This window comes from Leptonychotes weddellii, chromosome 12 (genome assembly GCF_054177405.1).
Source record: "Leptonychotes weddellii isolate Sample4059 chromosome 12, ASM5417740v2, whole genome shotgun sequence".
Taxonomy (NCBI): Eukaryota; Metazoa; Chordata; class Mammalia; order Carnivora; family Phocidae; genus Leptonychotes; species Leptonychotes weddellii.
The window spans coordinates 69129212-69156335 of record NC_138380.1 but is presented as its reverse complement, the minus strand read 5'-3'; the positions used below and the strand labels follow the sequence as shown (position 1 = coordinate 69156335).

Genomic DNA, 27124 nt, shown 5'->3' with positions numbered 1-27124 from the left:
GAAAAGTTACATGCATTTGTAATTTTGAAAAACTATGTCAAGTTACCCTCTGTTGGAGGTACACCAATTTACCTACCTACCAGCGTGTAATAAGGCTTCTCTAGAGCCTCACTAACAGAATAAGTGTACTTATGCAAAATAGTTTTAATGTGTGTATTAGTTTTCTATTGCCTTTGGAACAAATTATCACAAATTTAGTCACTTAAAGCAACATAGACTTATTAGCTAACAGTTCTTGGGGCTAGATCCAAAATGGATCTAAAGTGAATTGCACCTTCACATATTTTGTTAAATGTATCCTGAGTTTTTTATTGTGTTTGATGTCATTTAAATGGAGTGGTTCTTTCCCTGATTATAATTTGTATATATAAGTTATTTATATTTTCCAATATATCTTAGCAAATCTCCTAGTAATTCATTACACTGACAGGAGCAATTGATTTTAATTACATGCTCAGTCCCCAAATGTGATAATCAGGAGAAATAAACATTTGCGACATTACTCCCCTTGAATGACAAGATTAATTAATACATCTTACTGTGTCTGGAAGAGCATATTCTCACATTTTAATTTTTAAATATTTTTATTATGAAATGCTAAATCATACAAAGAATATACTTAGTTCAGTTTATGAAGTACAACAATAACATAATCACAGGAAACACTTCATCTGGACAAGAAACAGAAGATACCAAATTGGTAACCCCCTCTGCGCTCTTCCCTGACCCATCCTTCTACATACCTCCTTCTCACCCAATACGCATTATCTTGAATCCTCTCTTTATCATTCATTTGCTTTTCCTTAAAAGTTTATCACTTCTGTATGTATCTCCAAATGGTATGCTTAGTTTTGTTCATCTCAGAAGTTTATAAAAGTAGAATCATAGTCTTCTCACATGATACTGTTTCTAAAATACATCCATCTCCTTTCCCATAGCTGTTGTTAGTTTTATTTCACAAAAATATGATATCGCGAATAGTACACAAAATATTTTTTTGGTGCCAATTTTTTGGAAATTGAAGTTGTTCCTACTTGTGTTTCCCTTATATGCAGTACTAATACCATTCATCCACATGTTCCTGGCACACATGTGCAAGAATTTCTCTAGGGTACGTGTGTAAGAATGTGATTTCCAAGCAATAACAGATACACAAGTATTTAACTTTACTACCAAATTGTGTGCTCCAAATTGCTGTGTATGGGTTCCTTTTGCTCTCTGTATTTTGATGTAGAATGTGCCAAGTTTTTATGGGATAAAAGTTTATGTGTTTTTAATGAAATGCACCATATAGTAAATTTGGGGGTCCATACAATCTCTAGTGCAACTATTCATCTCTACTGGTGTAGTAGGGAAGCAGCCACACATAATATGTTAACAGATGAGCATGGGTATGTTTTAATAAAACTTTATTTACAAAATAGGTAAGAGGCAGAATGTAGCCCTTGGGCTATAGCTTGCCAACTCCTGCTGTATAAATACTTCAGTATAGGTATTTCATTTTTTAATTATTTTAATAGCAAACGTATTACCAAAAAATAAATAGAGACAGATAAAACAAATATGACAAAATGTTAACAATTAGTTAGTTCTAGGTGAGCCCAATTACTGTGGTGTCCACTCTTCTTTTACCATTTCGGTAGGTTTGAAATTTTTCAAAATATAAAGGTAGGGAAGAAAAAACTGATGAAAGTCTAAATATATTCTGTCTCTCTGCTTTCAAATAGCCTCATGAAAATAATGGCAACATTCTGTAAAAGCAGGAGCTAAAGTCCTTATTTATGATCCTTTAAAAATGTATTAACGGTCAACATTTTCCAACAATTAAGAAAAAACGTGGGAATTGAGACATTATTACTATAGATTCAGGAACAGGAATCACTATCAGAATTATGTTAACATCAAACTCAGTTTCTTTATTCTATGCTTAACAGATCATTAAAAATTTTAGAGACTCCTTTCATATATCACAAATAAGTGAAACCTTGAATATTTTAACATGTTTTACATCAAATGCAAGAATCTCAGATGTGTTATTAATTCTGTTAACCTCAACTAGGCAAAGAGTCTCCCCCAATATTCAGTTGATGATATTAGATCATTTCCAGAAAAGATTTGTAAGAGGAATGTTTTCTATCTCTAGTGTTTATACTGTTAGCTCACAGGCCAACAGTCCTTTCGGTAAACCTTTCCAGCTCAGAACACACAAAACAATCATTTTTATCATCAAATATATTACTTTTAAGAAACTTAAAAATATTTGTGAAAATAATGAAGAACTTAAGACTGTAAAACATATTCCTTTTACAGATCTTTTACAGAATAATCTAACATCAATAGAACATTGGTAGAGATTGATTACATAGTTGAGAGTAAACAAATTAGTAACACATCTGAGGTTGTTATACTTGATGTAAAATGTGTTAAAATATTCAACATTTTACTGATTTGTAACATGAATGGAGTAACATATAAAAGGAGTCCCTAAAACTTTAGTGAATTTTTATAAGCATAGACCAAACAAGGTTAGTTTTATGTAACATAAGAGTTCTGATACTAATTCCTACTCCTAAAAAATATAGTAATAAGTGTTTCAACTCCTATTTTTACTTGTCCCAACAGATATTAAAGCATAGTCAAAAGCTGTATCAATGGCAAAAAGACTGTACCACTGTGGAAAGAGATCAAGAGAAAAAACAAGTAACATAGAGTTCATTATCATACAGTTTCATATCTGGCAAGTGCTAAAAATAAGTGGGAAATGATCATTTTATATTTTTATATTACTTTATTTATAATTTTTGTTTATAATTTACAGATTAAGGAACAGAGTCAGAAAGGTTAATTTGGCTAACTATTAAAGGACAGAGATGAAAATCACATATAAACCATCTAAATCCCAAACTGTGCCTTCATCTACCACATCCCTCTGCCTCACTATGAGCTCGAAGCCACTTCACAGCTAGAATACAGACACACACAGACGTATGTGATGGGATCGTGGAATGTGGCAGAAAGCTAGGTAAAGTTTAGTTAGTAAAGCTGAAGGGAAAAAAAAAATCCAAAAACCAAAAAAACAAAACAGTTGAATTGCAAGTGAGATAACAAAATCATTAAGAGAAGAAAAATCATAAATGAGGAATAAATTTGGCATACTGGGCCACACTTGCTAACAGACTTGATATGTGATGTGAAACATTACGGTAAACCACCCAACACAGGCCTCCAGGGGCACCTATGAGCCCTAAGCAGGAGAGGGCTACTTGGTAAATTGTCAAGTTTTCTTTCACCAAGGACCCAAGTAACTCAATGAGGGACCCTTCTCCTTCATAAAGCATCTCACCCAAGAAGGGTAAGATGTTTCCCCACTGGCTGGAACAACGTGAGCCCCAGAGAAGGTGGAAGGGAGTTCAGGGAGAAGACAACAAAGACAGAAAATCCCTGCGGAGTAAGAACGCAGTGTCCTCCAAATTCCATTTTCTCATTCCCCAGTAGGGTTGTAGCTGCACACATTAGCTAAGCTACATTTCTCGGCCCCTCTTGACACTGGGTGTGCCCCTGGAAAATTCATTTCCTCTGAATGAGATGTGAGTGGAGATATGTGCCACTTCTAGGTTTACCCTTTTAAGAAGTAGGGACACCGGCCTCATGTTCTCTCCTTCCACTGGATGGCTACCGATGGGGAGGAGACCCTGCAAATTGGCACAGCCTCAAGACGGAAGGAACCCGGGTTCCCAAATCACCATGTGGAGGAGAGACACCCACAAACCAGACCTCAGATGGCCTCATGAGGGAGAAGTAAACGTCCATTGTGTTTGAGCCATTGAACAATTTTGGGTCTATTTACTGACACAGGCAAGCCTATCCTAACTAGTAGAGTCTGTCTGTGCATCAGTAGATATCAGCAACATTCTTCTTCTACATCCAATGAAAGCTTAAAGACGGACAGTGTGAGATATTAAGCACACAGACCAAAGCAGGGAGCATAAAAATGGGTGATCAGAGTGGCAGCAAACATTGGCAAGAGAAACAAAATGAACAGCTGGAAGACAGGAAACCTAGATGCTCGGAGATCTGCTCCTCTTGAATCCTTGCAGCAAGCTGTGAGACAGGGAGAGGGTTCCTGACTCTGTATAGTCAGGAACCAACTTTAATGCACTGTCACCTAGCTCCCATATACTGTTGGTGCCTTTAAGATATCCAGGCCACATGTGTTTATGCGAATAGAAGCAAGCTACATAGAGCATGAATATATCCCAAAACATGAAAATATTAGGGTTAAAGGATTATGGGTGGGTTTCCATTCTTTTCCCTTCTGAATTATCTGAACTGTTTAAAAGCATACCATGTGCAGCCACTGTAGAAAACATCATGGAGCTTCCTTAAAAAATTACAAATAGAAATACTATATGATCCAGTAATTCCACTACTTGGGTATTTACCCAGAGAAAACAAAAACACTAATTCAAAAAGATATATGAACTCCTATGTTTACTGCGGCATTATTTACAGTAGCCAGGATATGGAAGCAACCCAAGTGTCCATTGATAGACGAATGGATAAGAAAGATGTGGGGTGTGGGGTTCATTAGTTTTACCATGTATACCACAATGGAATATTACGCAGCCATAAAAAAAAGAAATGAGATTTTGCCATTTGTGACAACATGGATGACCTCAAAGGCATTATGCTAACTGAAATAAGTCAGAAAAAGACAAATACCATATGATTTCACTTGTCTGTGGACTCTAAAAAGCAAAAATCAGACTCTTAAATACAGAGAACAAAATGGTGGTTGCAGAGGGGAGGTGAGTGAGGGGATGGGGATTAAAGGTACAGAATGGGATTAAGAAGTACAAACTTCCATTGTAAAGTGACTAATTCATGGAGATGTAAAGTATAGCATAGGGAATTCAGTCAATAATATTATAATAACATTGTATGGTAACAGATGATAACTACACTTACCGTGGTGAGCACTGAGTAATATATAGAACTGCAGCATCATCATGCTGTACACCGGAAACTAATACAACATTAAATGTCAATTATACTTCAGTGTTTAAAAGTGGTTTTAAAAAGCAGCATACCGTACATTTGTAATGAAAAACTTTTTCTTCATTTTGAAAGAGAAAAATTCTTCCTATTAATTCTATATTTTCATGAAAACATTTAACATTTTGGTGTCTATACACCATAAATATGTAATAAGGATGAGACACAAGTTTTGCCTGATTCCTACTGTGAAATCTTTGAGGGAATGAATATTCACACACCACAGAGACTATGACTATGTTTGCCAGTTGCCCTGTTACATAATCAGCTCCTTTGAAGGCAGGCGCTGTAGTGTGCTCATGATTTCCCCTAGCACTTGGCACACAGGAGGTACTCAGAAATGTTAAGTGAATGAATTCATAAATACACGAGTACTCTAGTAGCTTTTCATGTGTAAACTCAATGGTAGTCAATTATTTCAGCCTTGGAATCCCTGTTCGCTGTTTTTTCAGTTTTGCTAGGAGTGGAACATAAATTAATTGATCTCACCTAAGATACCTAAACAGTGTTCTTTTTTTTTCCCCTTTCACTTCACGTGTCACAGCTCCATTCAACCCAAATAAAGGTGTGGATAGCATTGTCAAGTTTGACACTTTTGGAGACGGAATGGGACGATACAACGTGTTCAATTTCCAGTACGTGGGTGGCAGGTACTCCTACTTGAAGGTTGGCCACTGGTCGGAAACCTTATCACTGGATGTTGACTTGATCCACTGGTCCCGGAACTCAGTCCCCACATCCCAGTGCAGTGATCCCTGTGCCCCCAATGAAATGAAGAACATGCAACCGGGGGATGTCTGCTGCTGGATCTGTATCCCCTGTGAGCCCTACGAATACCTGGCTGACGAGTTTACCTGTATGGACTGTGGCCTTGGGCAGTGGCCTACTGCAGACCTGTCTGGCTGCTATAATCTTCCCGAGGACTACATCAAGTGGGAAGACGCCTGGGCCATTGGGCCAGTGACCATCGCCTGCCTGGGTTTTATGTGTACCTGCATAGTTGTGACTGTTTTTATCAAGCACAACAACACGCCCTTGGTCAAAGCATCAGGCCGGGAGCTGTGTTACATCTTGTTGTTTGGGGTCAGTCTGTCCTACTGCATGACATTCTTCTTCATTGCAAAGCCATCGCCAGTCATCTGTGCACTGCGCCGACTAGGGCTGGGGACCTCCTTCGCTGTCTGTTACTCAGCCCTGCTGACCAAGACAAACTGCATCGCCCGCATCTTTGATGGGGTAAAGAATGGCGCCCAGAGGCCAAAATTCATCAGCCCGAGTTCTCAGGTTTTCATCTGCCTGGGTCTGATACTAGTGCAAATCGTGGTGGTGTCCGTGTGGCTGATCCTGGAGGCTCCAGGCACCAGGCGGTACACCCTCCCAGAGAAGCGGGAAACAGTCATCTTAAAATGCAATGTCAGAGATTCCAGCATGTTGATCTCACTTACCTACGATGTGGTCCTGGTGATCTTATGCACTGTATACGCCTTCAAAACTCGGAAGTGCCCAGAAAATTTCAACGAAGCCAAGTTCATTGGTTTTACCATGTATACCACATGCATCATCTGGCTGGCCTTCCTCCCTATATTTTATGTGACATCAAGTGATTACAGAGTAAGTCTTTGAATGGTTTCTTCTTTTCCTTCTTCCCTTATCCTGCCAATGTTCTGTTATGCAGGATTTAAAATAGACTTATTTCATCTCAGTTATTAGGTTAATTGTAAACGCCATGATGAAACATCCTATTATATATGGAAATTAATCCAATGTTTTAAAAGCACTTAATTAGTGAATACTATGCGCAAAGCATCGTACTAGGCACTGAAAGTAAAATAAACGTAAATGACATGGTCATTCAAGCAATCTATAATCTAGTAGGAGAAAAATGTAACACACGCACCCACCTAAAACTTTTAATTACATTTAGAAAGTGATTCCCCAGAGGGTAACACTTAAACCCACTAAGAACCAGGTGAGAATACTTCAAATAAAACAAAAGAGGACCTGGCTGCCACAGATTAATCTGTAAATTAAAAGAAACTTTCAACATTAAGCCAATATCAGATCTAAACACTTTCACTCAAGCTTCAAATAAGCATCATTACTTCTCTAAAATAGATTAAAATAGGGGTGCCTGGGTGGCTCAGTCGTTGGGCGTCTGCCTTCGGCTTGGGTCATGATCCCGGGTCCTGGGATCGAGTCGCGCATCGGGCTCTCTGCTCTGCGGAGAGCCTGCTACTCCCTCTCCTCCCTGCCTGTGTTCTTTCTTGCTGTCTCTGTCTCTCTCTCTCTCAAATAAATAAATAAAATCTTTAGAAAAAAAATAGATTAAAACATAATGTTAATTTGTTATACTTGTTCTACAATTTTAGTTCCTGTAGATACATGCTAGCTATATATATATATATACACATATATATATAAATCCTTGAATTAGTTAAAAATATTACTGTATATATCCAAGTAATCTAAGTCATTATTCATAAGGTTTTTAGTAATGCATAGTTCAAATTTCTGGGCATCAATATAATTACCATCTCTTCTGAAAGAAACAGTTCATCATTCTATCATAATTTCTCAAATTGTTGAAACCATCCATCAGTTATTTCTGCATTTATGTTTCTGATTTTAGTATCTTCCATGGACTGAGGATGAGAATTTTTTTCTCTTGAGGCAACTGATTTTATTCTCCATATTTCTTAAGTTGTCAGAAACTTTTCCAGAGGCAAAATGTTTCCTTGTTACACCATAATTTCACAAAGTAAAGTGCTTCTGTAGGCTGTAACAGTCCCCATATCTTGTTTAACAGCAATTCCTATATTACCAAAATCTTTAATATTGCAGCTCAAAAAGAAGGCAAAGCTATTTAAAATGTGGCCTCAAGAGACTAGCAAAGCTCAATGTTTCTCATCTTTTATTTATTTATTTTTAAAAGATTTTATTTATTTATTTGACAGACAGAGACACAGCGATAGAGGGAACACAAGCAGGCGGAGTGGGAGAGGGAGAAGCAGGCCTCCCGCGGAGCAGGGAGCCCGACGCGGGGCTCGATCCCAGGACCCTGGGATCATGACCTGAGCCGAAGGCAGACGCTTAACGACTGAGCCACCCAGGCGCCCATGTTTCTCAACTTTTAAATGATTTGCAACCATGTGACTCAAACTACAGACTAAAGGAAGAACAAGGAAAATAAAGAACTTAGGTTCAGGGTCGGGGTAATGGTCAGGCGTGCTACGACCACCTGTAAAAAATTTTGAAAACGTGTCAGTAGAGAAAACATCGGAGCTGAATCAGCAAAATCAAAGGTCATATCATAGGAGTCACAAGGGAGTTAGAACCGAAGAGTGTAGGGATTCAGATGCACAACTAGGGCTAATGTATCTTAGTGCTGTCATCCCCATCCTTTGTCTGTATGCACACATCCACTCCTACAGATCTGGAGGGACTTAAGTTCCTAGGAAGCTGTCTTCAGCAGACATGATTTAGGGTATGGGGACTGTGAACTGATTACAATATTAATTATTTAACCCTGGATATATGATTTGAAACTACTCATTCTCCAAAAAGCTACCAAGAAAATAGAGCAGAAAATACTAAGAGTAAGCAAATAGCATTACGAAAATTTAATTTTATTGAGTGTATTAACATTTATTTCTAGAAGACCAAAAATGACTTTTTCCCCTCACATGATAGCGATATAGGAGCTCAGCTGACTCAGTGGGATTAGCGAACGATACCAGAAGTTTCACCACACGGCATAAGGCAAAAGGGGCAGAGGTGGCAGAGCATTCTCAGATCCAGGCTAATTAAGGCATCCAATCACACTGAAATCATCTGAGCCCTCACTCCTTGCAAATAATGCCAATTCTAAATTTGCAAAAGAAATGAGAAGGTAGAATGGAGCCTCCAACACATTGGTTTTCAAATTCGACTGTTCAGTGAATCAACTGGGTAGCTTTGAAAAATATGTATTTGGGGCTGTCCCTGGAGCACAGCCCCAAAGATTCTCATTTAATTGGCCTGGGCTGTGGCCTGGACATCTGGATTTTTCAAAGCTCCCCAAGTGACTCATTTGCAGCCAAGACTAAAAACCCCTGCTCTAATGAATCACGTGCTTACTCTCTCACAGATGGTTTTAGTTTGGCATGTGCTGTTTTGAAATATTTGTCAAAATTAGAAAATTGAGGAATTTTATACAAATATCCAGATTCCTGGTTTCTCTTAACAAAGTAAAACATGTGGACTCAAATTCATGCATGTCCACTGAGCTGGACCTTAGTGTTTAAGCCTCTAGACAGAGCACACAACTACCAATCCCTGAATGCTTACAATTGGCTCCCTTCACTTATGCATATGCATGAACCTATAAGCATTTGAACTTGGGACCACTGTTCTAGAAGTTCCAGGACAAGAATGAGATTTAAAATTTCCCAGAGAGAGAGCAGGTGGTTCAGATAGAATGAGCAGCATTAGAAAAGTACCCAGCCATCTACAGGCAGCTAGTAGGAGTTTGGCCATCAAATAGTCAACAAGGTATATGACTCAGTACTTTGCCATCCATTGTGAATTATAAATAAATATAAAGCACTATTCTTGTCTTCAAAAAGCTCATTTCCCAGATGGGAAAAAAATTAACAAGCATGAAAGAATTCAAGATTAACACAGAAGAGTTTATAATTAAATTGGTGATACAAGCTCTTAAATGCCTCCTGGTTTGAAAAAAAAGAGTTGGATCAGTAAGAATGGTCTTTCCAGGAATACTCCTTCAAGAGGGGGGAGTTCACACTGTACCTTGGTAGGAAAGTGCAGTTACAGAGCTTAGAGAATATAAGGCATATAGGGAATATTCTTTTTTTTTTTTATAAATCTTTTTTTTTAAGATTTTATTTATTTATTCATGAGAGACAGAGACAGAGAGAGAGAAGCAGAGGGAGAAGCAGGCTCCCCGCTGAGCAGGGAGCCCGACGTGGAATTCGATCCCAGGACCCTGGGATCGTGACCTGAGCCAAAGGCAAGACGCTTAACCATCTGAGCCACCCAGGCACCTGGGAATATTCTTGAGGCAAGACAGGAATGAACCAAGCAGAACACAGGAATACTGGTCTTACTCAAGTAGAAAATGGGTTGGGGGGAGGAGTCTAGTGAGAAACTAATGGGAATTGGCCACTTGGTCAGATTTTAACAGGCAGAGGAATTCATTTAAATAATGAATTTAAATAATGAGTAAAAGCTCTGAGGTCCTGCTATTTTTAAATTTTTATTTTCTTTTGGTTGGTTGTTGGCACAGGCAAAAAGTGACATGATGAAAAGTAAGAGGGAAAAATAGGAACTAACTCTTACTGATCAACTCTCAAACTTATGCTAGATACTTTGCATACGGGAATTCACTTATCCTCATTAGCACCCTGAAAGGCAAATGTTAGTATCCCTATGAGTAAACAAACTCAAGGGATAATTAACTTCCCAGGTGGCACAGTTAAGAAATAGTAGGACAAGTTTTTCCGAAGCAAATCCATGCCTTTCATATTACACCACAAGCTTATCTATCCTTGATATGGTGGATGGGTTTGAAAGAATAGAGCCTAGAACAAGCAGAACTAATTGAAGCTATTACAAGCATCCAAGACCCAGCAAGCAAGAACTTGAGTAAGAATCCAAAAATTCAAAGATCTTTGAGAAATATCCAGGCCATCTCCTTCTGTATCACAAGATATTGTAAGAACCAAACACTGAGTCATCAGGGATCCAATCATAGTTTTAGCGGTACAAATAAAAACTAGGTCATGTTTGGAGGGAAAGTTAGCCATAAAGGATTTAATAGTAATTACTGAGTGTTTTGTTCATTCGTGTCTTCCAAAAATATTTGAGCACTTATTATGGGCCTTGCAGATACAGCTGTCAACACAGACACACCTCTTATAATGTGTATAACTTACAGGCTAGTGGGGAGCGAGGGGAGGATAGGGGTGGAGAGGAAATAATGAACTGACGAAAATTCAGGGTAATTCATGCAGTGGTTCAAGGGCTGTGATGGAAGGAAAAGGGGGTGATGCTATTACACTGCTCCTCAATCTTTAGTGTGCAGACAGCTCACCTGGGTGCCTGGCTAAAATAAAGATTCTGATCCAGTAAGAAAAGAGGCAGCCCCAGATTCTGGGTTTCTGGCAAGCTCTCAGGTAGTAGAGATGCTGCTAGACAAAGGACCGTACTCTGGGTACCAAGCCGACGGATTTTATAGGGTGTGGCACAGATGAAGCACTTCGCTCACAGCAGGCAGAGCCTTTGGAGGTGACTGGAATGTTGACGAGGTTCAAATACTTACAAAGAAATTCCAATTTTCCCCTGTTGACTATTTTGAAGATTTAAAAAAAATATATCAAATCTCAAACTCTTTCAAAACATGTCTGCCACCCTCGCTAGTGTCTATTTCATAACACTCTGTTGAAGGATGGGAAGGAGCTAGCCATGGGAATTCTATGTGCTAGTCAAAAGAAACAGCAACAATGAACACCCCAAGGCAAAAAAAAAAAAAGTCTTGGAAAAGAAAGGTATATATGGCTGTAGTTTAATGAGTAGATGGAAGAGTGATTTTATATGCAAGGTGGGCAGGGAAGCTAAATCATGTAGGACTTTACAGGCCATTGCAAAAAGTTTAGATCTCAGTCTATATGGAAAAAAAAACTATTGAAAGATTTTAAGTGGAGGAGTTTAATCTCACATTTTATGATCTCACATTCTGGACAAAAAAATATATATCTATATATCTATATCTATATATCTCAAGTTGCTGAAGACACAAACTTAAAGGTAAGGGCAGAAGTGGGAAGACTGGTTAGGTGGCTGTGGTGGGTGTTCCAATCACATGGTAGAATATTAACAATGGAGATGGAACCTGTCAAGAACTGTCAAGGGTTTTTACCCATCTTGCAATCCAACAGGTTAGACTGCTGTGGTTTTAGGGATGCTGGCAGAAGACATGAGACTCCCGATTCAGAGACAAAGGACTTTATTACCCACAGCCACCACTGTAGCCAGAGTGCAGCATTTATGGAAGTGCCCCAGGCCCCAGTTTTCACTAAGCAGTGCAAGGTGGGCTAACTGACCCTTGTATGAGCAGTTCTCAATACAGGATCAGTATCTGCCTTAAGACTGATTTTGTCCTACCACAGCACTGTTACTGAGTCTATCCTTATTTAAAATATTGGTAGTGTGTTCATCATAGGTTTTTTTTTTTTAACGATTTATTTATTTATTTTAGAGAGAGAGAGAGTGCATGTGAGCAGGGGGGAGGGGTAGAGGGAGAGGAACAGAATCTTAAGCAGACTCCCCGCGGAGCATGGAGCCCGACACAGGGCTCAATCTCAGGCTCCTGAGATCATGACCTGAACCAAAATCAACAGTCGGATACTTAACCGACTGAGTCACCCAGGCATCCCCGTCATAGGTTTTTGGCATTCATTTTTATTTTTAAAACATACTGCGATAAAACATTATTTCTCTTAATTACTGAGTTTTTGATGCCCCCTTAAATCTGCATCTCAAGCAAGTGCCTCACTTGCCTCCTCGTAGGCCCAGCCCTGCCTTCCCCCTAGCGGGTCAGTGTAGGATGGTGAGTTGGTTGTCTATAACCAGCAGAGCATAAAAATTGGAGGTTTTCCCTCCCCGAAGTTTCCCAGTGTATTGGGTCTGGTGTGTATGGGACTTCAGTCACCCTTGGGGATGGGGAGATTTTGGTCCTATCCATAAGTATCGTTCTCCTCAAAGCAGCTAAAATCAGGGTGGAGGGTAAAGGAGGAATCAGGCAGCACAGAGGGAGAGAGTAACTCCATGCCATTAAGTAAGGCACATTAGCTTTCAGTTTTAAGCATGCAGCCGCTACTTGGCTCAACTGAACAAAGGTCCAGTGTTTCTGAGCCCCCCAAACCCTAAACTGCATGGCAAGATCAAAATTACTGTCACTTCAACTTTGGGAACTCCCTGACTCAGAAGCCAGAGCCAGCTAGCTTTCTGCCTGGGGCACATGGTTTGTGCACTTAGGCTAACTCAGCCTTGACTCACACAGCAGGGACTTTTTTAAAGAAGTCCATCTTAATCCAGGGCCTTTGCTGTCTCATTGTGACATCTCTTAGCATCTTGCCTGGTTTTAACATAAGGACTGGGGAAGTTGTCCAGTGCTTGCCAATTGCAAGAATTTAGATTTCTTTGTGTCTCTTTCACTCTTTCATTCTTGAGTACAGCCCCTTTGTCAGCATTTTAAACCCAATCCAAGTCAATAAGAGCCCAAATACTAATCAGTGCCTCATCTATGGTTTTCCAGAGCATTTTTCTGTCTCAGGGAAATCCTGCAGAGACAGCCAAGGTTCCTTTTTTTTGCTGCCAGGTTCTGCTGCAAAAAACGGAGAGACCTTTGTCATCTTGGAATGGATCTAAATTTGGTATGAGAGACCACAGTGGGGCATGAGCCCTAGCAGGGCCCACCTGCTGCCATTCTTCTTTAGCAAGGGTTTATGCACCCGGCCCTCAGCTCCCAGGAGAATCAGCCAAAGTGCAGGTGATTCACCCGGTGTCTGCCTTCTCTGAAGGTCCCTCCTTTCATGCTCAGTATAGGTGTATGTCTCTGCAAGTTGGATGTGATAGGGAGTCAAACTTTCTGCCCACTCAGGACCTGGATCAGATTAGGAAGGAAATCGGGATACCTGGGTGGCTCAGTCGGTTAAGCATCTGCCTTCATCTCAGGTCATGATCCCAGCACCCTGGGATCGAGCCCCGCATCGGGCTCCTTGCTCGGCGGGGAGCCTGCTTCTCCCTCTCCCACTCCCCCTGCTTGTGCGCTCTCTCTGACAAATAAATAAATAAAATCTTTAAAAAAAAAAAAAAAAAGATTAGGGAGGAAATCCACCCCACCCCCTAGAGGAGAGTTAGCAACAATTACAGTACTGATCTAGCAGCTCTATCTGAACCTAGTCCCAGTTACTCAGCCCTTAGCCCCTCCCCAGATCCACCTCATTCATTAGTAGGAAATAATGTGAGCACTATTACTGCCTGGTCGGCCAGAGAATTTGGGCAACATGTTTGCTACTGATTCCCATGGACTTCTCTCAAATTTTGTTAATTCAGCCCCTACGGCCCTCTTTGAGAAAGCCATTCCGATCTCATTGCCAAAACTGTCGAAGACTGCATCATCTGAGACTTGACTCTACTTGTAAGGTAACACGTTAGCTTGCCAGGGTTTTGTTGAGGCTGACAAAAAAGCCTTTGTGACTCAAAGCAATAGTGGTAGCCAGAGGGTCGGCATTGGCTCTGGTCCCTTGGGCTCCACTCCCCATGAGCTGTGCGAAGTGGGCCACATGACCACCACGTAGACAGTGGTGGCAGCACAGGCAGGGACCGGGAGCTTCAGGAACCTGAACCGTCCGTAATGGATGATTTGCTGGCTCTTTGCTCCACAAATAGGCACTGTCTCCGACTTCTAAGTCTCTTTGCTCTACTCACATACCTGAAAAGAAAGTCCAGAACAAAGGCAGTCAGGGCTTGTGCTTGAAAGACATTTTAGAAGCACAAGACACCATAGAGAATTATCTTCCAAAAGAACAAACAGAACTTGCTATGGGACTGGATGCGTGGGTGTAAGAGAAAAGGCAAAATCAAGGATGACTCCCAGGTTTTGGGCTTGCACAATTGGGTGGGATTTGATGTCACTTACTCAAGTGGAAACATTTGGGGGAAGGGATCCGTTTTGCTCACAAATTAATCCCAATATGCCTAGTACGTATCCAGGACGATATGCCAAGATAGCAACTGAATATATGTCTGGAAGCCCAGAAGACAGGTTGGAACTAGTAATAAATATTTGAACAACATCAACATAGGACCTATTTAAGCCAAGGAACTTGATGAGATGATGAAGAAAAGAGAATCCAAACTGAGGTCTGGGACGCGCCAACACTTAAAGTTCAGGGAGAAGCAAAAAAGCCAACAAAGAAAACTAAGACAAGGAACTTTCAGTGAGGGAAGGAAGGATGTCTAGGAAGCCAAAAAGAAGGAAATAATTAACCACGTCAAATAGTGCTAGGAGTTTGAGGAAGATCAAAGCAGCAAGGACTTCAAAGAGGCAGAACAAAGAATTACAGATAAATACAGACTCAGTAGTGTGACTTATTAAAGGAACTGGACAATTGAATTTATGAGGCTACTACTTGGGCTTGTAAGAAGACTAAAAGTTGTCAAAACGATTATATTAAATAATATGCTGCACAAACTATGACCAACATGCATCTTTAGTTCTGCCGCCGCTTGCCCCTTTAGTATTCTATGAGCATAATAATCCCCCACCCCTGGATGAAAATCCCAGTGGGCACATTCAAATCCTGAGTGTTCACCATATGTGAGGCCCCATTCTGGTGCTGGGGATAGAGCAATGAATGAAAATGCTCACAAACTTTGTAGGCCCATGAATGTGCGCTCTTAGGTAATATGGTCCTACAATCATTTTCAATGAAAAATAGTCTCTATTAGGAAATTAAAATGTCTAGTCCTGGGTAATTCTCAAAGCCATACCTTGACTTAACATCAATCCTCATTTTCTCCCAAAGTCCGGCCTGCCTCAGGCTGAGAGCCTGCAGTGCCTGACTTTTCTTTTCCCTTTGTTCACACTCCCCAGTCCACCAGTTGCTGTTTCCCTCTCAGCCCTGGTTAAAACGTAATAAGGAAGAAGCAGGACAGTTCTCACATAACTGGATGGTTTTATGATCTCCACAGTATTTGTTAAACACACATCCTTAGGATACCTGGAAGGTGATTAAGGGTTGTTTTCATGCAATCTTCAGAAATTTCCAGCTGCTTTCTTTTCTCCTGCTGGCCCTTGAGTGAGTCGGCTGGCAAATCCTATTCTAAGTTGTCCCTTGTGGCTCCATCCTCAGTCCCAGGGCACCGAGGTATACCCTGCCACTGGCCTCTTTCTAGGAAGGACTCCAAGCTCCTCCACATGGGCCCAAGACTACCCTTGATGGCTCTGTCTAGTGTGGCCCAGCTTGTCCATACATGACACTCACATATCCTTTGTTTTGATAAATTCTTAACAGTAAAGGACAGTCTTAGTATAGTAGCAAGCTCTGCCAAGAAAGTAATTAGTCTTTTCTCACCTTCTAGATTTCTAAGACAGGAATCAGGCTCCAAACCAGGGCATCTTCCCCCTGCAGGAAAACCTCAAACCTTCTGTGAATGGTCATAGTGAAGCTCTCCTCTCTAGGCCTGAGGTGAGGAGATGAGCACAACCTTCCTTCGGAGAGGAAGGGTCTACAACTCATAGCATGGCTCTTTCCGATATATCCTCCTCATAAAAGCCTCTCCTCTCCTTTTAATGTGTTCGAGTGTGGGCAGCTTCAACGTTATAGACATGTTTTTAGAAAAGGTTTCCTTGAAAACTGGCACATTTGAACTTGCCTTACCCTCACAATAATATCTGATATCTCTCCTCTTGGCTCCACAGTCAAAGCTGAGGATGGAGAAGTAGAGTTCTAAAGGAAGAAGACAGTTCTGATATTATCTATGTAAAAATAAAAACAAATTACACCAGAAATTGGGCTAGCTATAAATAACACAGTTATGATTTATCAAGGCTTTTACATCGTGGAATGAGATAGTGGACTCTTTTCTGAGCAGTTAGCAAAAGGGAAAGGAGCCTGCAATGCGGGGGCCAAGTTGGACAGTTAAAAGGGAAAAGAGGTTTAAAATAGAGAGGACAGATTGTGCTTTTAGCATATAAAGTAAACCCAGAGTCTGAAGAATTATGCTATAAGTATAACCTGAATTTTTTTTTTAGTCAAAAACAGAATGCAGCCTCCTAATGTTATGTGGCTTCTCCAGTTAATTGTTCAGTCTTCAGGCTTCTTTGATTAGAGAAGAAGGTCGGACACTTTAGGGCATAAGAGATTATGCTACCTGGTAACAGCATTGCCTGGAGAAAAAGGACAAAGAAATCTAAAATCACCTTAGGATTTACCATAGCTACTCTGAGTAGAAACTGATAGAAGAAATAATTAATTTCCATTTTTCAGTACCGAAAGCAATAAAATATGTAGAAGCTAATTTAGGATTTTCCAGAAAATGTATGGGAGCTGAAGTTAGGACAGTTGATGAGATCAGTGAAGATGAAGAGTGAAAGCAAATGAATGAATTAAAGACATGCTACAACCTAGTTTTGAGGTGTACTTTCAGGGGAGGCAAAGAGGAAGCAAGTGAAATTCCTCTGTCAAGAACAGGTGTATGGAAGCCTAGAGAACAAAATGACTGAACAGTGAGTACCTCATGTATCAAAATTCCAGAGAGGTGCCAATGAAATAATTAAAGATGGGTACCCCAGAAGAAAGTTGACAGTGTTCCCTGATTTTGCGTAGGAGAACCAATGGCTGATAGGTAGAACTCCTAGCAAAAAAAAAAAGAGAGATGGAGAAAAATGTAAAAGGTCCCAATTTGTTCATGATTATAGTAAACCTTAAACAAGCCAAGTTGATTGACTGAAACCATCAGCAATCTGGTCACTTCATCACTGAATATTGATATTTTACTCTTTAGGATTCTGACTTAGGTGGTTCTGCAGAAACATCTTTCCACAAATATAAAGAAGAAAACAAACAGAACAAGAAAATCCATGTAAAGTCTTGGCAAGCTTTCAGGAGCACCCGACACAAATGAATTTGTTTACAAATCTTCAGTGATGTTTCCATAAACATCCCAAGCTCAGAAGATCCCATTTAGTTCTTATTTTGGTTTGGTTATACTAACAATAGAACTGTGAATGATTTGGGTTTTTGTGTTTTTTTTTTCTTACTTTGGTCTTTTTTCAGTGTTCTTTTCAGTAGGCCACATGATTGAATTTACAGCCGGGCATTTAACTAGGCCACCTTTTCTTGTAGGTGCAGACCACAACCATGTGCATCTCCGTTAGCCTAAGTGGCTTTGTGGTCCTGGGCTGTCTGTTTGCACCCAAGGTGCACATCATCCTGTTCCAACCCCAGAAGAATGTGGTCACACACAGACTGCACCTCAATAGGTTCAGTGTCAGCGGAACGGGGACCACGTATTCTCAGTGTAAGTACAGAACTCGGCGCTGACCCGTCCGTGAACGGCACCGGAATAGGGAGCACACTCAGAGGGGAAGCCAAGGACATAGTCAGGCAAGGATAACAAATGTCCATCCCCGTGAACAATCTCAATTTGATTTTAGTAAGTCCTGGTTCAACCACATGTGTCAGGTACCGTGCTAGATGCGAGGGATACAGAGGTGAGTAGACAAATCAAAGCTCCCGTTTTGGTAGTGCGGGCAGTCTAGCAGGGAAGACAAACATTAAATTCGCAGCAGCAGTTAGGATGTCTGGCCACGTTGTGGAGTCAGAGAACCCACTCCCTAGTCCTGACTCTGCAATCAGTTCAGGGGGTAACCCTGAGCACCTCACTCTACTATTCGCAGCCTTACTTTACTCATTAGACTAGAGGGTTGGACCAGACTGGTGCTCTGTAAAGGATGTTCTATGTCACAGAGATGATGAAGGCGCTTCATGAAAAATTTAAAAGGGAAGATGACTGAGTAAGATGGAAAATGGTACATCCTAAATACCCCCTTGGAAGTTCAAAGCACCTCCCTGAACGTGAGCGTGTTAGTCTTAAGAAACCCTACAGCAAGGCAGCCTGTTTAACCTCTATTTACTGTTTCTTAAACGTATTCGACCACAGTTAAACCAGCTAATGTGTTCCCATGGAACACCCTTGAAAAATGCTGGAGTACATCTTCCTTGGGCTTCCCTGACACGATGCTTTTCAGCTGCGAGCCAGCTGAGAAGCAGTGTCAAGGGCAGGACAACAGAGGAATGCTCTAGTCCACGCGGTCTCTCCTGCTGGCCTGCAAATATCTGAAACACTACCCTTAGCGAATCACTCATTTAATTATTAGGCACAAGGTACCTAGAGGGGACAGCGTTTTAAGCCATTTTCAGCTTCTCTGTGGTATGAAGCAAGAGAAATTCACTGTGACAAGGGTGTGGGGGGGGGGTGGTGAGGGAGGAGGGGTGAAGCCACAGGAGGGGGAAGGAAGACTGGAGTGACAGAGACAAATGACTACTTCACCATTTTGCCTCGAGTCGATGGGAAAGGATGCTTCAAAATAGCTCAGCATCACAGACCAAGCAATCACATTAGTGCCCCAGTTTCTGCAACAAAGTATGAAACGTAACAGGGCTGCCCTTCCCCCAGCAAACAAAGGCAAGGCTTCAGGCTGAAAGCAGGTGTTCCCGGCACAACTCCACGTGGAGTTAGGGTTGTGGAGACAGGGATAGGGTGGAGATAGGGAGATAGGAATGTGACTGTCTTTCCAGCCGCAAGTGCCGGGTGTCCCCATGGCTGAGTCCCAGGACAAGGTAAAACTTGTAAAATAATTTTCCCTGGACCTTAGAGAAAACTGCTTATTTCTTGAGCAAACAAATCTCTTTTCTAGAGCCCAACTATAACAGCTGGCGAGTCCAGACAAGAAAGAACTGGCAATAACAAAACAAAACAACAACAATAAGAGCAGGAACTATCATTAACTGAGTGTTCCCTATCTGCTGTGCATGGTGCTCAAGGTTACACACACGTGTGCACGTGTGTTGTAGGTTATTTAATGCACACAATGCCCGGACATCCAGAAACCAGCATCCCACATGCTGAAAGTGGCCCAACTGGAATTTAGAGTCAGTTTCTCTGATTTCAAAGGCAGTGCATCAAACTACTGTATCAAACTCCAACAAGCCACTTGACTCGTGCAAGCTGGGGAAGTTAGGTCCAAGGTAGGCTTTACTGGGAGAACAACAGGAAAGTTACCCTAGGCTCGCAGCAAGATTTACTTCCGAGCAAAAGTCATCTTGTTCTCAGAGCTCAGAGTTCCTGGTTGTTATTCAAACAACTGAACAAGGTCCCTAAATCTTCCACACACATGGATACATGCAAACCTCAGTAATTTTGAAATGGCAGCATTTCCTGATATATATGCTAGGAATTAATAAATTCCTCAAGGGATAACAAGGGCACTTGACCCAACCAAGTCTCTCTTCAGAATTTTAAAAATATCCATTTACACAAAAATAATGTATTTTGACCACAATGGACCTGCATAAAGCTTTCACTCAGAACGCTAATCTGCTAGTGGCCCAATTAATAATTCAAAGTCAGCATTTACCCAGCCCAACATTTTAGAACAATTTTGTTACTCAGTGAAATTTTAGGTAAATTTTTTTTCTTCAAAAAAGACTTCATTTTTTAAATAGTTTTTCTCTAATCTATATTACTGAAGTGGTATTAAAATAATAAGGTGAAGAAGTAGTCATGTGATACCTCTGGGCATTTCAAAGTGTATAACTAAATACATTAACCCATTATTTGTAATTCTTTATCTTTTATTCAAAATAGTTTTACTTGTGGGCTCATACTTCTCAAAGATATACAATGATTCAAGAATCGACACTGGGTTTCCTGACTTGTGATTAATATCTTACCCATTTTAATAAATTAGAACTACAGTCATTGAATTCACTCATTCATTAAATGCTTGAGTACCCTCTATACAACAGAAATTTCTAAGCACCTGTGTACATAATGGTGAAAAGGACAGACACCCTGGTCCCGTGAAACTCGGTGTCTGGACCAGTTTTGTCCATACTGTAATGTGTAACCCATTAATAGGTCATGAAATTTATGCAGTATGTTTGGCCAGCATTTTTCAGAAGAAAAAAATATATATTAGAATCATTATATGTAATAAGGTAAGTAGTATTTCATTAAGTTTGCTCCAGAGGTGACGTATATATACAAGGTCCAAGTAAAATGTTTACTACTGTCAATTGCAACCAAAGAAGTTTGAAAGACACTGGCCTATGGTATCTAGTTTACAGATGAACAGTTATTGACCTACTGTTGTAACCATTTAAGCAACCAGTTTAATTTCTCAGTGCCTGTTTCCTCCATTAAATATTCGGCTCAATTTATATTCATTTCCCTCCTAAATACCAGGAAGTACATGGTTTTATAAATCAAGAAATATCCTTAAATTGCTCTGAGTTCATTAGCTAAAGCATATGTTTTACTTAGTTGGCACATAATTTATGTTCTGGTAAGTATTATTCAGGCATTTTATTGTTTTGAGTTATTGTTACCAATATTGCTGCTGGTTTTCTAATTTAATCCCTCCAGATGTAAAAATAACAACTCCATGTGTTGATGAGAATAAGTTAGTGTAGCAACAGGGTTACCCCCCAACACACACATATATCTAGTTAGCTATTCCCACATGGCAAACTTCCCCAAAATTTTGTGCCTTCAAAACAATAACCCTTTTAAAAAATTAAAAACAAAACACAGTAACTCTTTTATCATCTCACGATTCGGTGGGCCCGGAATTCAGGCAGGGCTTGGCTGAGCAGTTCATCTGCTCTTATGAGGCCTGGACTGGGTCCTCCTGTGGTTTCAGCTGAGACTGAGCTGATCCAGAGACTACAGTAGTTCTACTCACACTTGGCAGCTTGGCAGGATGCCTTGCCACGGAATCATAAAGAGGATGACAAAGCCTGTCGAGATTCGAGGGAAGGTCCATAGACCCCCTCACCTCTGAAATAATTTGTGGCCATTTTTATTATGCCACTTTCACCCAATCCTTCCTCCAATAGTGCAGTTTTATCAGGAATCACAAAGACGGGACACACGCAATCTTGTGTAATGCCAAGAAGTTACCCAGGCTGGGAGGTGCAGCCAAATTCATTCCCACTTAATTCTCAGGCAACAGTAGCAGAAATATCACATCACTTAGGAGCCTGGGTGAGCCACCTGACGGCAGCTAAGGGGGCTGATAGCAGACAAAGTAATAGGATTGGATTTTAAAAGCTGAGCCGTTGTTCCAAAAAGTTGAAAAACATGACCAAACTTAGAAACAGGCATGGAAGAAAGGACGTGGTTAGGGACATCTCGGAAAACTCGTGTTCTGCAAAATGTTTACATCCTGCTAAGTGCAAAAGAGAACAATTTTAGTTATATCTGATTAGCTATACGCAGTGGGAGTCAAAATAATACAAATGAAGGGAACATTAATTTTTCTCTATTAAGTACACCCATAGGCCAATGGCTTCCAATATTTGTGGACCATACAGACAACCAAAAAAAAACCCCTCTTTGAAATGGAGTTCCTAGGCCTCACCCAGAGATATGCTGAGTCATATGGTCTGGGTCAAAAGCAATCTGGTTTGTAACAGATACTCCAGCTGGTCCAATGGAAGTGGCCCAAGGGAAATATTTTGAGAGCCTCGGCCTAAACCATGCTGCCTGCTTCATCTGCTGTGATCAGTGCAGGACAGGGAGAGCCTCTGAGAGGGCCCTCAAGGAGGAAGCAGGCAGTGGGATCAGAGGGCGAGAGGTGTTCTGAACTCCCATCCTCTGCCTCGTGATGCCAACAGCCACAACCCCGTGCAGCTGCCATTTCCCCGGCTCTCTCTGGAACCCTCCAGAGAAGGCATTTCTGGCACAGAAATGGGTCACGTGGCCCACTTTGCCAAAGACAGGCAATCAAGAACATAAGCTGCAAGTGTAAGTAGAGCTGCATAATCTTGAAAGACACAAGCTGGATGTACACGTGAGGTTATGCAGCAGAAAACCCTAGGGGCCCCATGCAGGTCAGAATGTTGTTGACACCACTATGAGCTCGTATCAGCCCGGAGTGGGGAGAGAGAGGTGAGAAATGGGGTGTGCCCAATCATTGTCAGAGCCATTATGTATCCAGACCTGGTCCTTTGGGGATGTGTGTTTCTCTTGCTCATGGTGATCATTCAGATGTATGTATGCCATTATCATTAAGAACAGTCAAGAGGCTTCTGCTGACTAATGATGCTCAGATTTGGGTCCCGGAGGAGCTGCAGGTATAATGAGATTGATTTCTTCTGCCAAAACCTTATTCAGAAAGTCACTTGTCTAGGTGGTGAAGTGCGAATGGCTTCATTAATAGAATTATCCTTTATCACAAAGGATTTTCACGTTATAAGGAGCAGTGGTATAAAAAGATCAAGTGAACAGTCTTTCAGAGTCATGCTATCATGTTCCACAGAGCTATAGCAACTGAAAGCAAGCATCTGAGGACCAGACTTTGCATTTGTCGATGGCCAAGCCTTTGAAGTACCCCAGGTAAAAGGGGGCAAACCATTGCTCAAGTCCGAGTATGACTTTATAAAAGAAAAAAAAGGCATATAATGCCCAAGTTTCTTCTCGACAGTGCAAGTCCAGAAAATCAGCATAATAGGCCTGCACTTGACAGTCGAGGGAGTCCCATAATGACACTATGTACTAGACCGGCCAGGCAAATTAGCACGTTATTTGGCAATGCAGACTGAATTGATGGTCTTCTCTGCCACAGGCATAAGTATATTATAAACATAAATCCTGGCTGGCCAATCCGGGAGGAGCTGAGAGTATTCAGCAAGCTAAGCCATCTGCTGCGTCCAGGCAGAATAGACCTAGTGCATCCACATCAGACAGATGTCAATCCATTTTCCCTTTGGAGGGGAAAGTCACAGGATGCCTGAGAACCTCATTCCATCCTCTTGCACCCCTTCCTCCTTGAGGGTGGGAGAAGAGAGAGGCCCTGGCTCTCATAGATGACCCTACATGTATCGGGGAACGGATGTTCACACTTCCCCTTTCTTCTATGTAACATTTCCATTGTATTTGTCTCACAACTGCCTTTTTTAACCCCTAAATCTCTTTACCTCTAATACGTCACTAGGTTTTCCCCTAAGCAAACATAGCCTACCTTCTTTAATAACAGTGACCAAAGGAACTCGAGCTGGAAGAGAATGCTAAGGATCATTTATTCTAATAACCATATTTCGGGACGGGAAAACCGGAGCCCTGTCTGTTAGACACTTTAAGGAATTTGATAAGTGAAGTCACAGATAAAACTCTCAAAAGCGGCTATGTGCCTCTTCTGGCCTCTCTGGATTTTCTGCCTCAGCTCAGTTACCAAATGCACGTCAGAGATGATTCTGACAGTGAGAATCTTAGCATCTGCAAATTCAGTGATTTCTTTTTTAAATTAGAAGCCTTCTCTTCAGTGTCACACATGGCAGCATCTTGTTCTATGGGCATAGGGGCGAACGTGTATTCCTCCCAAAAGCCCATTCCGAGAAGTTCAATGGCATAAACCATGTCCATCGGAGACCCCGGGGACCCCACACCCGGGCTGCACACAGGGAAGGTGTGCTATTCCCGAGGGGCTACCCACAAAGCTGCCCAGAAAACGTGCTCTGGTGAGGACAAAACAATACTGTTAATGGTGACTGGCTAAATGTTTATGTCCACGATAAAATTTCTCTCATTTAAATAGTAGTTTAAAAGTAAGCATCGTTTGTTTTTTTAAGCCTGTCTTGCATTAAATGACATTTTACAGTTCCCTTTTGTCCTCTATCATTGAATACAATGTAAACTCAGTAACTGAAAGAGAGCCCTTCAACCAGCGATGCCAACAGTCATATGCATTTCCATGTAACTCCAAATTTATTAACGCCTTTAGGGACGTGGTACAATGCTCACAACTATGCAGATATGTTAATTAAAAAAGGAAATATGTATATAATCAAATACTGCCCGTACATTGACTTCAGATGGTCAATTCCTTAAAGCAAGCAAAGAGTCTAACATCAATTTATTCTGTACTATTTCTCCTTCCAAGTTCCTTTTCATTTTGTTTAAGTGAAATTCACTGGAGAACATCCATACATGGAAATATCTGTATCCCTAGAATGGGAAAATGCTTATATATGGAAATTTTTTTTTAATGTCTTCCCTACCGAGAGTAATGTCAGAGGCTTTGGGATAGGGACTCCTTAGTAGGTAATTGTGATCAATTTGATGGATAATTTACTCCTTCATTCAAGAAGCTTTTGGGCTGAGGCTCAGCTCTAGGCACTGGGGATGTGGTAATGAACAAAACAGCCAAACCAAGAATACATAATAAATCAGGTGTTGATAAGCGACATGGAGAAAATAATGTGGGCAAGGACAAATACGGCTGCATGGGGACACAGGGTTCCTGTTTTTTATACAGTGGCCAAGGAAAGCCTCTCTGATACAGTGCCATTTGACCAAGAGCATGAAGGAAAGGGAACAAGGGAGCCCTGTCTGTATCTGGGGAAATGCAAAGGTCCACAGCTGGAAGAACAGCAGAAAGGCCGAGAGGAAAACGACTAAGGATGAAAGTAGGAGGAGATGAGGACAGAGAGGGGTCAGAGCAGGAGGACCGTGGAAATCACTGTCAAGACATTTCCTTTTTTTCCTGAAAGAACTGGGAAACACGCACCAAGGGTGTGGAATGACCTGACTTTAAAAGCATTGCCTTCATCACTTTGGCTGTGTGGGCAGGACAGGAGACGGACAGCAGGCAGAGACATAATTTAGGAAGCTATGGCTGAGTCCAGATGTCCGTGGTTCACGCCAGAGGGTGGCGGCGATGGAAGCGAGTGAAGCGTTCAGATGCTGTATGTAATTTGAAGGTGAAGCTGACAAGATGAGCTGCACGAGAAGAGAGGACGAATGCTTGACATTATTTTATTAGAGTTTAACACTTGTGACCTGATTTTGATCCCTAGACAAAGTAACACATACAGCTCTTAGTAGCTGTTTGAGCCTCAGGGTAAAGGAGCTTCTGATCCTGCCTGAAAACACATTTGGGTAAGAAAGAGGAAAAACCAGAGACGTTGGGCAACTAAGAGGAAGCAAAAAGGATACAAACTAGAATAGCACAATAAATTACTATCCTTCCATTTTCACATTATTTATCGCACATCCACTTTCATATGCCTTGCAGGGTGGGGGGAGGAGAGAGTAACAGAACGTGATTAGAAAGAAAGCATGATGGGGCGCCTGGCTGGTTCAGTCAGTAGAGCACTTGACTCTTGATCTTGGGGTCATGAGTTCAAGCCCCATGTTGGGTGTGGAGCCTACTTAAAAAATAAATAAATAGATAGATAGATAGATAGATAGATAAATAAATATATATATATATATTTTTTTTTTTGAAAAAAGGAAAGCAAGCATGACAGCTTATCATGGCAACAGTGAACTGGGGTGTTTAGTCAGAGACCAAGTGGAATTTCTGTTGATAAGGTAATTAAGCTGTATTCTGGGTCATAAAACAGTACATGCCATATTTTCTCTTTCCGTGAATCTTGTCTCACAAAAAATAAGTCACTGAATGAAGAAGGCTTTGCATTCATAATCTCTAACTCCACATTTGGAAATTAAATCTTGGGTCTGTAGATTTTTATCCCACATCATCATGAATATGATTTCTTCTTAAGCCTACTGTTAAATTTAAGACCATGACTCAAAGAATCTAGCCTCGTTCCTTAATAACTGCCACTGTGAAGTCTGACATAGCAAGGCCACCAAAATGGTGGACAACTGGTATTAATCAGCAGATGAACATCTGGAATGCGCCCTCGGGGCCCAAGTAACATCAAGGTGATGAGTAAGAAAACAGGTTCAATAACAAAGCAGGAAGACAAAGCAACAGACAGCTGGTAGAAACTGAATTCCATGACCATAGCATTAAAATATCTAAACAAGCAGACATGCTGGGAAAAATTATTTGGGGTTACCAGGAGCAAGGAAATGGAACAGATGGGAACAAACTGGAATGTCTGTTCTGTTTAAATGTTTGTTTTACTTTTTACCCCGAGTCTGCTATATTACACAATTATAGTAACACACTGATTCTCAGGAACCAAGTCTCAGCCACTAAATTGACTAAGAGACTTGGCATCCGTAAGAATCTATTAAATATGTTTAGCATTGATTGAGGGCCCAAGTACCTGAAAAAAATGGGGTCATTTTCCCCACAGCCTGGCCAGCCTGTGCATTACGGGTGGAAGAGAAATGGATTTCACAGTGTGAGACAAAGCAGCCTCTTGGCTGCATTGATTTCCAATGCTGCCCCTAAGTGTGTGAAGTAAAATCTGCCTTTTGATGGGTGTGAATGGCCCTTTTGTGATCAATGGTGGAACTTATT

General features: G+C 41.0%; 1 protein-coding gene across 1 annotated transcript in view; it reads left to right on the top strand.

Annotated features, from left to right (window-relative positions):
• GRM3 (glutamate metabotropic receptor 3) overlaps nt 1-27124 on the top strand; it is a 202163-nt gene that overhangs the window by 172300 nt on the left and 2739 nt on the right. Inside the window, exons 4-5 of the mRNA XM_081800623.1 lie at nt 5600-6666; nt 17967-18141. Of these exons, the coding sequence (XP_081656749.1) occupies nt 5600-6666; nt 17967-18141 (1242 nt within the window). The remainder of the gene's footprint in view (nt 1-5599; nt 6667-17966; nt 18142-27124) is intronic.